Here is a 14,569-nt window from a genome sequence, read left to right as displayed (position 1 = left end):
CACGAGTCCTTCAGTTGTGTTTACTAGATAGAAACACCCTGACACTGAGGCCGGCGATTACATCATGGGTCTCCTTGGCTTGGATGACACACCACGTTGATATTTCTGTCTGAAGGGATCAGTGAATGAAGACACAAAACTGTACATGAAACACTGATCCACTTGTCAAATGTTTACATTTCCACTTGAGCTGAGTGTAGCGTTACTGTACAACAGAGGCATGTTAACACACTTTCTGATGTTATAAAGAAGCAGAGGCCTGTTTCGAAAAAGAAAAATCTTCCCGAGGACCAATATAGTTCCTTAGATTTATACTACAAGACACATTCACCTGTTCACACACACACACATTCATGCAGCACTTTATTCTGTGTACTTTAGGAACGTTACCTATAACACATACACTCACACACCAGTAGCTGCACTGGGGGGTTAAGTATCCCGAACTGAACCACTGACAAACCAATTTGTAGATGACTCACTCCACCTCCTTGTGTCCACTGAGGACATTTGTGGAACAAATGTGTTGCATTTTGGTGAATGTTACAAACCTGACAAAATGTCAAAGTGTTGTTTGAGGGTTAAGATTCTGCATCAGGGTTAAGGTTTAAAGTAAGGAGTTACTTCAGTTATAAAAGCTAAGGTAAGGTAAGAATGTGTTGGGTCAGCGGGTACCCTTTTATATGTGTGTGTGTGTGAGAGTGTAAGAAAAGAGGGTCAGAAGTGAACCTGCCACCCGAGTGGCTCCGCAATCTGAAACCACTTTTCAGTTGCCACTCTGTACGCGAGCTCCTCCACAAGAAGCCGCAACCTGCGTCCATGCCTGTGTGTGTGTGTTTGTGTGTGTGGGGCTATTTCACAGTTTTCCCTTTTAAAGTTGCTTTTGATAGCAAAATATCTTTAACTATTAATTCCAGATGCAGGTGAAATGAGGAGATGTAAAATTTACAAGCGAAAAGATCGCACGCTTGTTGACGCAAGGGAAATAAAACAACTGAGAAAGCCACGGGGGAGCATGTAGACTGTGACTTCCTGTGGTCCAATGTGTGTGTGGGTGTGTGTGTGTGTGTGTTTGGGGGTAGAGTTACATTCTATTTCCTGTCTGTCCTGATTAGAAAGGACCATGGCAAAGGCAGAAGGTGAGGCCGGGTGTCTTTTTTGTTAAGTGTTACATAACACTATGAATTTGTCTTTATTGAAAAATCACCCACATTTTGAGCCACTTATAGAACAGATTAGAATAGAACGCTACTATTTGTCATTCTACAGGAGTACAACCAAATTTGGAGCAACTCTCTGAGCAGTGCATAGAGTTAAGACAAAAATATATTCAAATACATATATATCAATATAAAGATATCAGAATATGAGATCAGTATAAGTTATAATACTCACACAAACACACTCCTACTTGACAGAGTTTAGTAATATTGCACCGGATGTTCTGAGTGATGATGGTACACAGTGTTATGAGCTGGAGCATGATGGTAAAGGGTATATATAATGGACATCTCTATTCTAATTGAGCTTACTATAAGCCTCAGTCACCCAATCACAGACATTCATATAGCACTTTAGTTTACACCTAAGTGTATCTTGGCCAGGTCTCCCTTGAAAAAGAGGTTTTTAATCTCAATGGGATCTTCCTGGTTAAATAAAGGTTAATAAATAAATAAATAAGTGCTTTGTCTAACAATAAAACACACCGAGTGCAGCAGGGTTCAGAATCCTGCCACAGAAGGATTCAAAGTGCAGACTGGGATTGAACCTCCAACCTTTCAATTGTTAGCTTACCTCACTCAACCTCACTCTGCCTCCTGAACCACAGACACCCAAAACATTAGGATAAGATAGAATATGCTGGGAGTTGATAAAGCATGCAGAAATCCACTTTTCATAAACAGCTGTGGTGTAATGTATTATTAGTGTAATGCTAATATAATGTTATTAGCTCCAATAATGGAAATAGTGGGAAAATTAGTCAGACTGACTGATGATCACCTACCTGGGGTGAAGAACAGGAGGGGTTGTGTACAGGAGCCGGTATACCCATTGCACAAGACATCTGCTTCTCTATCTGAAGAAGAAACAGTCAACACAAAAAAGAATCTTTCAGCTGTGACAAAGGGAAGCAGCAGCTTGTATCCACATAAACCTCAAGTATGAAGAGTTCCCCCAAAGGTCACATCCATCTGGAGTTTTGACATTTTGATTAATTTATCCACAAAAGTGAATTTTCCTGTCTTGGGTCCACTATACCTGCATCTATAAATCATCAGGCATGCGTGTTTGAATGTGTGGGAGTCTGAACATGACAAACACCATCCTCTTCCATACTTACAGTCATGTGCTGAGCAGATGCCCCTTGCATGGCGGGGTCTGGCAGGGTGCCAGGTAAGGAGGCTGGCAGCGGCTGCCTGTGTCTGTTCCGCATGTGAAGGAGGCACGACAGCGGCCCGGGAACCGGCCTGTGGTGAGCCGAAGAGGGAGAGAGCGATAGAGACGGGTCATGCTAGGGAGCCATCCACAGCCAAAGTTTCATAAAACCAGGTTCAGAGAGAGGTGCAAGTTGAAACATTTATAGCTGGGTCTTAATGGCAGATGGAGGTGAGATGTGAGAATGGTCATAGCGTCTTATTTTTAGGGGAAGCTGTATCCAAATCTACAAACAAAAAATGCAGAATGGCTCTGTTCTGGGACCTCCCTGCCCTTTAATGTGTAGGACCTTTGCACAAAACAGAGCTGGTATCAGTGGCAACAGATATGCCACTGAGGTAGGGAAGAGGTGGGTTGCAAAGTGGCTTGCAGATGTGCTACAGCAGCTAAAATAGCCCTCCCAATGTTTACAAGGCAATCAGCTGAGCCATCAGCTGATGATGTAGGCTAGCACTGAGATCAGCTGATCTGCTACCACTGCAGGTGAGGGTAACTTTGCCTGAACGAACATCATGTTTGATTTCTACTACTTACTTCAAGCATTTTTTCAAAAGGAAAAGATAAGTGATGTTAGCTGGCTGGCTTACCTTCGTCTGAGCAACGAGTTGGCACAGTTTCCTAAAGTAAAGCAGGAGTATGTCTTTCTAGGAGCAGCGTTTCAGTCATCCTGTTTATTTCATACACTTAACAGATTTTACTGGAACTACTTTCGTCGGAGGAAATAGTCCCTTACGAAACTGTTGACAGGGTGTTCTGCTTATCGTCCAGAATATTAAGATCTCTAGGCAAAGATGTTGCTGTTCAACTTTTTTGACATGGGGAGTAGCACAACCTAAATTCCACTGAGCCTCATTGTTTTGGGATGGTGGAGAAGTCTCAGAGGCAGATGTGTCAAAACATTGGCAAGCTGGCAAATCAAAGCCGCCAACCACTAGAAACAAATGTTACTGAGGAGTCTCGGAGAGCCCTTAAACACTCCAATGTGATCAAAAAGCATTGATGTGTTATTGTATGCCAGGAGAGAGCTGTAAACAGAGTTTTGAGGTGAAGCGCTGACAAGAGAAAGAGTGATGAAGTTTAAAAAAATGGAAAGAAAAGAAAGACGTGGAGAAAAATGACAGCTCGAGTGGGAGGAGCAAAGCCTGCAGATCAGAGCGGGGGGGATCCAGAGACCCAGGGTGCCATGTGCTGACCTAACCCCTCTGGCTCTCTGCCAGTCGGACAGCGTGGGCCTGCATGGCCACGCTGAGGTCATCATCAATGAGGTCATCACCGAATCTGGGGGTATGCGACCCTTTTAGAATACAACAAAGCGCAGACAAACCAACAGCATTTCCTAACATAACCACAACAGTTCTACCAGGCCAGCAGCCAGACACTCAGACCAGGTCACTATGGAAACCGGTGGTAAACACTTGGGGAAACAGCCAGACGCCCGATCCAGAGTTCACTTAGTAACTCTTAGCGGGTTTCACTGACTAACATGCTGTCTGGATTCAGCTGGCACTGATTTATGCTGCCATAAATGACTGCCAGCTCGCTCCCCACTGTCCTGTCACGTCCTGTCTGAGCCTGGACAGATGTTTGGAGCTAATTATGTCACTGACTCACTTGTGGCACCTTGGTTCATCTAATCAACAACAGATTCGACAGAGCCTTTTGTTTGTCTACAGTATGCATTGCAAGCAGAAACTATTGGTGGGCAAGATGATGGAGGCACTTTTATGTAAGACTGACATTTGGGCGGGAATCACTATTTACTATATTTAGCATAACTAAGCCCCAGAAAAGGCACACAAAAAATCTTTTTTTAATCACAACGTGTTCAGTTTGATCTCAGAATACCATACATCTGATCTCCTGTGAATGAATAAGGCCTTAAAATAGTCATAAATGCTAAAATGACATCGCTGTAATAACTAGGACTGGTAGAGGAAATGTTACACTAAAAAAGGAAAAACTATAAAAGTCAAAATCTTCTCAAGCAAATGTAAAATGGTTCCAACTTGTAGAAATACGTGAGTGCACCCAGGTCTGTACAGGCGTATTTATAGGTGGGCTGTTTTCATTGTACATGTACAATGACAGTAAAGAGCTATTCTTGTCAGGTCGTTGCCAGTCTAGAGAGTAAGTGTGAGTAAACTTTATCTATGCAGCACTTAGAAAGAAAACAAAGAGCAGGAAAAGAAGCAGTATAAGAAACAAAACTGATTAAAAGACCAATGAAACCAACAGGGATTATAACCAAAAGCTATATATTAGTCTATACCAAGGTTTTACCAGATTTAACTGACCTGACAATAAGGAGAAGGCACTTCCACAGCTCAAGCATTAAAAGCACTGTCCGTTCCTAACTTTGAGCAAAGCTGGTGGAAAATTTAAGTTAAGGGTAGGGTTCCCTCTGAGGTCACAAAATAAATCTTTAGGATTGTATGATTACTAATGGCACAAGAATAAAGACAGACAGGCCCAAAAATGCTTATTATTATTATTATTACAGGATTAGGGGTAAGGTTAGGTTTTGGTCCTCCACATTCTAAACAGGCAAATGTTTAGACACTAGAGGCTGATACCTTTCAAATGAAGTCTCATGCAAAAATCTTCTGAATCCAGTTTTTCCATTTAAAGCACAGCAGCTTAGAGGTTAAAGCAATTAAAGTTTACACTGAAAAAACAAACAACAGAAACATTCTAGAAACATTCATAGAGTTAATCTGGATAATCCACCGGCCTAACTGTGAAACGCTTTAGTCCCAATAAAGCTGTAGGCTTCATGTTGTGCTTATTGTCCAGAATATGAGGTACACCGTTTCTGTTAGCGATTAAAGCTGACTGAAAAGGATAGATTTGTTGTATTAGCTGAAAAAAATGTTAAGAGGCAGACAAAGAAATATGTGAAAATGCAAATAAAAGATTTTTTAAAATAAAAATATAATTATTAGTTTAATGTTCAGTTTTTTAAAGTTTTATTTTTAAGGTAACCTGTTATACACGTTATTATAAACAAGTGAAATTATTTATTTATGTTGCTGTGGCAGGCATGAGTTCATTTCTCTTTATTTATGAAATTAGAGATGAAAATGATTTGTATTACCTAAAGTTGCAAGTAATATTAGTCAGTAAACAATTAAATAAGTACTTGAAAACACTTTTTTTCCTTATCAAACAGAATGCTGTAAATATACAGCATAATGAACAGCAGAATACATAATGAACCCTGTATGTGTGTATTATGAGAACTTGTGACGCCGGACTGTTTACTAGGTTTCACAAATCCATAGCCGGACTGTTAGGAGGAGTGGGAGCAGCTGCAGGGAGCTGGTCAGATGAAAGACAGGAACTCCTCTAATCTGTCTGTAGAACTGGGTGATAACCAGGGAGCCAAGGAAGCTGCCCAGGCGCTGAGAGACTCCGGTCTGGTTCTGAGTCTTTGCAGACATGTAACAGAGACAGTAGTTGCATGGTGGGGTGGGTAGCGTCTAAGGGACTGAGTGGCTTTTTATGCAGTGGTTCTTCATCACTTTTGGAGTTACTCTATTCTCTCACTAAACCGACGTATAATTTTTTTTCCTGCTCCTTCCTCTCACTTCGTTAATGAAGTGATGAATTATGCAGCGGAAACGCCAGCTTGTGAGCGACGGAATGATTTATAATACGTCCATAACAGGAGGAAAAAGAAAGAATGAGAAAAGGAAATGTGTTTGCGTGTGCGATGAAGGGAAAATGTAAGATACACATATATGTGTTTGGATGCCTGTAGGTAAATGTGTGTGTGTGTGAACTTACTCGGAGTGTGTTAGGGTGGAGGTAGCCTGGGTGATGACTGATCCAGACTGGGAGGAGGACAGGGCTTGCTGGGCGGCCAGGCTGCAGCTAGGGGCCATCATGGGGCCATGTGTCTGGGGATGATGCAGTGCATGAGTCTGGGGATGATGCAGCGGTGGTTGGGGATGTGGGTGCTGAGGCTGGGGTGGGTGCTGGAGCTGAAGTTGGGGTTTGAGCTGGTGCTGGCTCATACAGGAGGGCCCATTATGAGAAAGCGACTGTGGAAAGAATTAAAAAAAAGACAAACAGCTGGGACCATTGTAAACTTGTGGGGCAGTAAATGATTGAAGTCATTTACGATCAGAGATTACGGTGCCAGTCAAAGTCCTTTTAGACACTAAAGCAGACACATAGCAGCCATCTTGAGATGCGTCAGAGCAGTTTTTTTTTAGCATTACCTATATTAACTTTAAATTCATTGTTCACAGGGAGATTAATATTGCTTATATACACTCACCTGTCAAATGTGTCAAATCACTTAAAAGGTTTCTGTCTATCAGTCCCCACCGTGTCTTATAGACCTCATAGTACCATATCATCCCAATACAGCACTTTGGTCTCAGACTGCTCATTTACTTATGGTTCCTAGGGTACTTAAAAGTAGAATGGGAGGAAGAGCCTTCAGCTTTCAGGCCCCTCTTCCGTGGAACCAGCTCCTATCTTTAAGATTACGCTTAAAACTTTCCTTTTTGATAAAGTATATAGTTAGGGCTGGATCAGGTGACCCTCTCATGATGCACTAAGTGTTTCTTCACTCACTACGTGTTTATACACCACTGTGCATTAAATCATTGGTTATTATTAATCTCTGGCTCTCTTCCACAGCACGTCTTTTGTCCTGTCTCCCTTCCCTCACCCTCAGCCACCCCCAATCTGCCCCCCTCTGAACTTAGTTCTGCCAGAGGTTTCCTCCTGTTAAAAGTGTGTGTTTTCCTTCCCACTGTCACCAAGTGCTTGCTCATTGGAGATCATCTGATTTGGGGTTTTTTGCTCTATTATTGTAGAGTCTTTACATTAAAGTGAGGTGAGTGATGCTGTGATTATGTTCCATATAAATAACAATGAATTTAACTGTCTTTGCCCCCAAAATCAAGCTTTAAAAAGCTTTTTCCCCCCCTGGTAGTCATACTACTACTCTCTATACATGCTCTTTTAAAAGTCTCCCAAATATTTTGATTTAATTGCTTTGAGTGCCACATTTGTCTCTTATAATTCCTATGGTGACAGCGATGAGAGTGTGTGCACTTGTTTAGTTGTCTCGGAGTGTGACGACTAGCTGTTTAATTTACAGGGTAGAATGTGATCGCTCGGTGTGTCTTTCCTGCAGCAGGTCAGATATCTGCAGCCGTCTGACCGGGCCTGACTCCCTCACAAACAAGTGTCACTCAAAACACAAACTCTCAGCAGCACTGGGGGATGGATCTGCATCGTGTCTTAATCCTTGCTTCTTTCGAGCTAACATCAGACTAGAACTGATGGTTTATTTTAAGTGAAATAAAATAATATGATAATAAAAAACTTGTCAGACTTACCTGCTTCTTGTTTTCCTCCTCTTGTGCTTGAAGAAATTCTTCCTCGATCTCCTTGAAGAGACCAACCTCTTCGCAGTTCTGCAGAAATCGCGTCGGCGTCGGAGTCTGGTCTAGAGTCATTGCATCCAAATGGAAACAAAAGAGAGGAAAAAAAAAAACGTCTTTGCTTTTTAAAAAAAATTGCAGCACTTGCCAAAACAGACAGTAGTTTAAGCTTTTTTTGCTTTCTAAATTAACAGTGGTGCAGGTCGTTATGAGAAGAAGAGGAACGAGTCTCCTCTCAGCTGAGCTCTCCGTCTCTGTCTGATAACATCAGTCTGTCTCTCCCTGTGCCGTCTAAACACATAGGGGTCAGAGGTCACATGAGGGTTTTTGTTTTGACAGGGGAGTTCCTGCAGGAGGCGTGACAGGCTGCAGGACGGAGGTGCAGAGGGAGAGTCTGCAGAGGCCAGAGCTCGTGCTGTTGTTTACATCCAGACAAATCTTTGGGGAAAACATTGACACCAACAGCCATATTCGCCTCCGAAATTGTCACAAAAATGAAGCCAAAACATCGCAGCATGGCTTCCATGACTTTTATGATTTCACCTTTCTTGTGTAGTTACACTTTTTTCAGCACCACGACTTCCACTGGCGACGGGGTAATACTTTGGTTGTATTGCTTTGCATTGATTCCTGCACCACCGCAAAAGCCAGCTTACACTCATATGTTGCTTTAGTCCGGGCTGAAGATGAGGTGGAAATTCTTCTTGTTTTGGCACTGGGGCTCGTACTTACTCATATTTTCTACAAGCAGCCAAGCCACTGCTTCCTGCTCATGGTCAGTATGTATTCACAGAAATGTTAATGTGGAAGCACAATATTTAAAAACTGTGTTTAAATGATCATCTGGAGGTTGTTTTGACATTAAAGATACTAATACTACTACTGTAGCCTCAGCACTTACTGCATAACACAGAAATGTGAGGCTTGCAAAGTTCATTTAGATGCAGAATCAGCATTTTACAGCCATTCACAATGGGATTAATCTTAATGGGGCATTTGTTTCCCTGGAAATCACTGCAAATGTGTTTGATATAGTCTGAGTGAAACTGTCAACTGTTGTTAGAAGCTGACTTTTTTTAAGAGCAAACCTTTCCTCAATTCTTATTTTTGCCATTGAAACGCATGACCGGACTCTGAATCTACACACAGACACACAAAACAAGCTAATGAAATTTTCTCTGACTTAGCAGATCTTGAAACAGGAAGAATCCTTATCTTTCCTCTTGTAGAAAAAAACATCCTTAAAAAAATAGGAAGAGGATGAATTTACAATATCAGTGCTTTTAAAACAATTGGAGAAGGTTCAGCAGTCTTGCTGCTATTATCAGTCTGTTGCATAGAAATGAATTAGAAACAATTAAAAAAATTTGGAATTTTATTTTCACTCCTTATTCATATTTGTGTTGTAAATACAGAGCACAGTAATGATTAATATACATCTGAATGATGGCTAAATTGTGCTAAATTAAAAGCATGAGCTCTAGAAGCAGTGAAATACTGTGTTTTACATGGGCCGTGCAGAGACCGGTGCACCTACTCTCCACGTTTTTAAATCAAAGTGCTGTTATCTGTATTTTGGCTCTAATCTGATGGAGTATACTGTACATGCTGCAACACGAGACTATTTGCAGTCTGTCTGAGGGAAGGAAGCTTGCTTCAGTGGGTTATCTGATTTCATACTGTATAGTATATCGTCATCTTTTAAAAAATATATATATATCAAGCATTGATCTTGAAAAGGAGGAAGTTTCACCACAGAAATGTGCAGCCAGGCGACACCTGAACCGAGTGACATAAAGCGCGACTTAGAAGAAGATGCGGTCACTGGGAGACCAGGATGAAATCTCAGAGAAGCTCATTTTCTTCCTTACCTGTGAATGCTGCATCTGTCTTTATGGAGGGGAACTTGAGGGTCATCTCATGCTTGTGCCTGTGGATGATCAGATGTTCCTCTAACTGGAAGCGCTGCAGCACACCAACACAGGAAGAGAGATGTGAAGGGATGTGTGCAGCTGTGTGACACGCAGGATGATTTTCTCAGTTAAAGCAGCTGATTACCTCTTAAGCTGACTAACAAATCATGATGCTCTTAGTCTGTTAAGTATTTTAGGGTATTTATCACTTCAGAAACATTTGTATTTATCAGCAACTCCTCCTATATTCTACAGCTTGATCGTTACTCATTTCATTGATGATTAAGTCTGACATCCTGGGGTTTTTTTTAAATTACCATTACAGTCCTTGTAATGCCACACGTACATAGCATCCTACTGACCTGAGAGCAGCCTGGGGCGCCGCACAGATAAGGCCTGTCCTGTTTGTCATTCATGTCATACACAAGCCTGCACAAACAGAAGAAGTGAGAAGAATTTATTTACCTGCAGTCTCAGATCACAGCTCAGATGAGCTCACCCAGCAGGCAGCCTGAGGTTCTCTGTTTTATGTTTTGTATTTACACGGATAATTCACATACTGTTCACCTATTATCGTGCCTTTATTGTGGAAGCCGTGTGTAATGAGATAGTTGCCACAGATGATGGATGTTTCTTCCTGAGACACAATATTAAGTTGAGGAAAATGATCCCTTTGGTGCCAACGGAGGGGGGGGTGCAACAGTCTCGGGTTGTGAGAGCACACACTAGGTATTCATTTTTATTAGGATGAGCGCTATAGCGTACAAACCGTGTTTTTTCCAGCCTTTCATTACTCATTAGTAATTACATGTAAACACAAAAAGGGCATCAAAGCCTTCCAGCATTGTGAGCTTTACTTTTCACTTGGAGTGGGGACTAAGTGTAGTGCAATTGTTTCAGGCTACAATTAGGCTTTCATCGGGGTATCAGTTAATAATACTGGTGTGATGAAAGGATAAGTGCTCGCCATGTCTTACATCAAGTCACTGGGATAAAATTATCAACACAAATGCAGAGGAGAGTCACAGTAATAAACCAGCTTGCAGTGCCAACCCAGAACCGACCCAGTCGCCTCTGCTGCGAGGATATTAAGCCGCCGATGTGGGGCAATTGCGAATTATTTGAAGCGCTACTGCTGTTGAAGCACAAAGTAAGAAGGTCTTCAATTCCTCAGCCAGGTGACAAGACCTAAGGGTCAACAAATGTTACCGGCGTCGCTCTGGGAGGAGATGGTGGTTATGAGAAGCATATTCACAGGTTGCACACTCCCCCACCCCTTGTGTACGCGTGAGCCGAGAGCAATGAGAAGACAGCAGCGGGTGCTGATGTTATGGGAAAGACTGAGAGCTGAAGAGACAAGTCGGGAAAGAGAGGGCGAAAGTAAAGGCTTCCATAAGAAGTGGAAAGAAAGTGTGTCTGTGTATGTGTGTTTGAGCGAGAGGACGGGTGGGAGGTGGAGAGTGACATTAGGTTGATGGCGAGGAAAATGGAAAGGGCAAGTGGCAGTGATCGAGAGAGGGAGAGGAAAGCAGGAGGAGGAGGACACAATGAATGGAAGAGAGAAGGAATGAGGGTGGGAGGCTGCGAAGGGAGGGCTGCACTTCAGGCCTACTCGTGACAGGTTTGAACCTGCCTCAGCCCCCATTTTCCAACCCCAGGCAAGTAGAGGTGACTTCATAGGTGTGCGTGTGCTTGTGCGCTTGAAAATAAACCAGTAACTAGGTGATCACAACACCAAAATTCCAGCTAGATCGGAGATTGATCAGAGTATTTAAGGTTTGGATTCTCAGCCAATACAGAAAGCAGGTTTATTAGTAGTTTTATGTATCAGCACTATGTAACAGCTGTACTCTAAGTGTTTCATAAGCTCACATTTTACAGACAAATGTAAAAATTTAAAGCCCAGCATCCAGTTTTTAACCCCTCTGCCCCCTCTTTCTGCTCTTGTACAAGATTAGCAGACTCAGCACATTTCCAGCAAAACCTTCTGTCAGAGCGGGCACTTCAATGCGCAATGACGTCATCTTTAACGGATGAACTCAGCAACAGACCAGACAACATACTGTCAGTTTAAGACAGGATTTACGTTGACAAAAAAAAGTTTTCCCGCCTCGTTTTTTAACTGTCATTGTTCTACACTTACGCTCGGTTACTATGATTCACAGAAAAACACGCATAACTTTTAATATCACCTGTAAGCATCAAAGAAATAATGTTTAAAAAGATGCCAGGTTTAGTTACTCACTACATTTCTTCAAGTCCCCCATATCTGATGGCTGAATCATGACAGCAGTTGGCATGGAGCTCATTCTGCTCAATTTAAATCGCGGTCCTTAACCAAAAAGTCCTCCGGACGGTCACTGCCTGCGTCTCAAGAACATGACCGGTATTTGTGTGTGTGTTTATGTGTGTTTGTGTGTGTGTATGTGCGTTGTCTTTTCCTCCTACCGCTCCGTAAAGGAACCTGTTCAACTCATAAACAAGCCCGGCACAGCTGTACAGAGAGTGCTGTCACACCCCCCAAATAGACAGGAGCGCTCAACCTTTCCGCTGGGTGATGAGACTTCATCGGGACACCTCGCTAAAAAGTTCCGCCGTCAACTTTTCTTTCCTTTTTCTTTTTCAACCGTCAAAATAAAAAATAAAATAAAATAAATAATAATAATAATAATAAAGGTACCCGGGCAATTTCGGTCAGCGTCAGGAGAGCGGTTGCCGCGGAACTAAAAAGTTTTGTGAATGGAAGTAAAAGACTTACCTACAAGTAGAGAGTGGACGAGCGGCGCTCCAGAGAGGAACCACGTTGGACTGGAGCGAGATTACAATACGTTCTATTTACAGAAGCATTACATCACCCTCCCGGTGACGTCACGTGGGATTCCTGAACTTCTAAATCATTGCGGTCCCGTACGGAGAGAGGGCTTGAGAGGGGCGGGGTTACGACACGGTGAGGGGGACGGGACGGAACAGCAGCAACAGCAGCAGCGTGGTGCTGGACCGGAGTCAGTGACAGACCCACCGGGTAGACACACCAACGGCAACGTGACGGGACACGGGGCAGACCGGGTGGGCGGATGAGACCCAGTTAAGTGTTTTTTTTTTTAATCCTGTCCCCACTTTTGGTGTGTGTCTGAAACGGGACGTTCCAGCGTCTGTATCGAGTTTACGTGTCTAAATGAGCGAGAGCCTCCGGGTCTTTTTCTTCTTCTCAGAACTTTAGACAGTTAACGGTATGAGACTATTTGCTTGAAAATAAATCTGAAACCCTGAAGTGATTTCAACGAAACTTTAAGTACGTCCTGTCATCACCCAAAGCAACATAATAATAATAATAATAATAATAATAATAATAATAATAATGTAGGGGCTTTTTAGAAAGTACTAGTCTTCCATTTAGAAAGTCAGTGTTAGGGTCCAGACAGTAGCTACTTTCAGCTGCTTTATTCACAAGAGATTGTCACAGTGGGTAGCTCCCCATGTTTGATTTGGCACAGTTTTTACGCCGGATGCCCTCTCTGCCCCAAAGCCACAAGGATCTGTGGTCCCTACTGGGACTCTTTCGTTTGAAAGGTGAATGTGCAAACCACTACAGTTATACTTTTTTTTTTTCTTTTTTTTTTTAAATAAAACAATAATACGCATTATTTTTTAAAATACGACAGCTTAAGACATGGTGATAAACTTCTAGAAGTAGTTGAGTACTTTTATTTTGAAAATGTGAGAGTTTAAAAAACCTGTCCAGGTCATACATCCGGTATACATAGACATACAGATATAATAATAATAATAACAATAATAATAATAATAATGATAATACCAGAAATAACATGTGACAATAAAGACAATATTACAGACTACAAACTAATAATGTAATAATAATCCATTATGAGCACTTGGAGACAGTAGGAAAGAAGAACCATCTTTAAACAGGAAGTGATTGTAAAAAGAAAATCAACTCAGTTTTATTTATATAGCATGAGACCTTGAAATCTTTTTGCAGGTCATTCTGCTGACCTAAATATCACTAAAGCTAATGGTTTTATTTATGTCTGAGATTTAAAGTGAATGTTCAAACTGTATAACGCAAATTAAACATAAGAAACAATCAAATTGAACTTGTTTGTAAAGTATATGTAAAGGTGTGTCCCTTACACCAGTGACCTAATTAAAACAAAGGTAAAATAAACAAGAGAAAACATAAACAAAAGCAACAGAAATATAAATGTAAATTTAAGATTTAAAGCACTTTGAGTAACTTATTATTGACTCTAAAACACTGCTATAGATAACGTTTAATGTTAGCATCACCTACTGCACACTGGAAGCCATTGTGTTGGTGATATGATGTCATATGTGATTATCAGGGCAAAGAGTCATACTCTGTCTATCTATCCATGGAAGAACGGTTTCAAAAGTTATTCTGAAGGAGTGTATGAATCATTTGACAGTTTTTGGCATTTTAGGATGATGCATTTTTCATACTTATCAGAGAAATTTCCTAAAAAAGGGTGACTGTTGTTTAAAATAAATACAAAAAAAATTATCCCATCAAAATGGCATCAAAACAAAAACACAACAAATCATTACCACTAGCTAAACCATGTTTGGTCAGCTTTTTCCGGTGCTTCGGCCAGGCTGGAGCTGAACAGGGGGATTCTTGTTATAGTTAAATTGCAAAATGGGACCAAACCCTACTGACTCATCATCCACCAATCGTTTACAGTATGCAAATTCTCATCACCCCGGCAACAAGTAGAAATAGGAAGTTGTGATGATGTCACTCTGTGTTTTGAGCTTCTCTTCCCCCATGTGAACGTG

At 41.6% G+C, this 14,569-nt stretch overlaps 1 protein-coding gene across 8 annotated transcripts in view; it reads right to left on the bottom strand.

Annotated features, from left to right (window-relative positions):
- Positions 1-14,569, bottom strand: part of LOC100707290 (cyclic AMP-responsive element-binding protein 5) — a 33,185-nt gene that overhangs the window by 7,222 nt on the left and 11,394 nt on the right. For 3 of the 8 annotated variants that reach the window (XR_003216004.1, XM_019350621.2, XM_005453832.4), the window contains exons 2-7: positions 10,114-10,180; positions 9,710-9,803; positions 7,794-7,903; positions 6,223-6,479; positions 2,342-2,468; positions 2,006-2,077 (exon numbers count right to left, since the gene is read on the bottom strand). Coding sequence is in view for 7 of the 8 variants with exons in the window: in XM_019350621.2 (XP_019206166.1) it covers positions 2,006-2,077; positions 2,342-2,468; positions 6,223-6,479; positions 7,794-7,903; positions 9,710-9,803; positions 10,114-10,180 (727 nt within the window). In the remaining variant the exon portion in view is untranslated. The other 5 variants (XM_005453834.4, XM_005453836.3, XM_005453837.4 and 2 more) reach the window with 5 other exon arrangements.

The sequence above is a fragment of the Oreochromis niloticus genome, linkage group LG22 (genome assembly GCF_001858045.2).
Source record: "Oreochromis niloticus isolate F11D_XX linkage group LG22, O_niloticus_UMD_NMBU, whole genome shotgun sequence".
Classification (NCBI taxonomy): Eukaryota; Metazoa; Chordata; class Actinopteri; order Cichliformes; family Cichlidae; genus Oreochromis; species Oreochromis niloticus.
The sequence above is the reverse complement of the archived record's forward strand: the minus strand, read 5'-3'. Positions and strand labels throughout refer to the sequence as shown.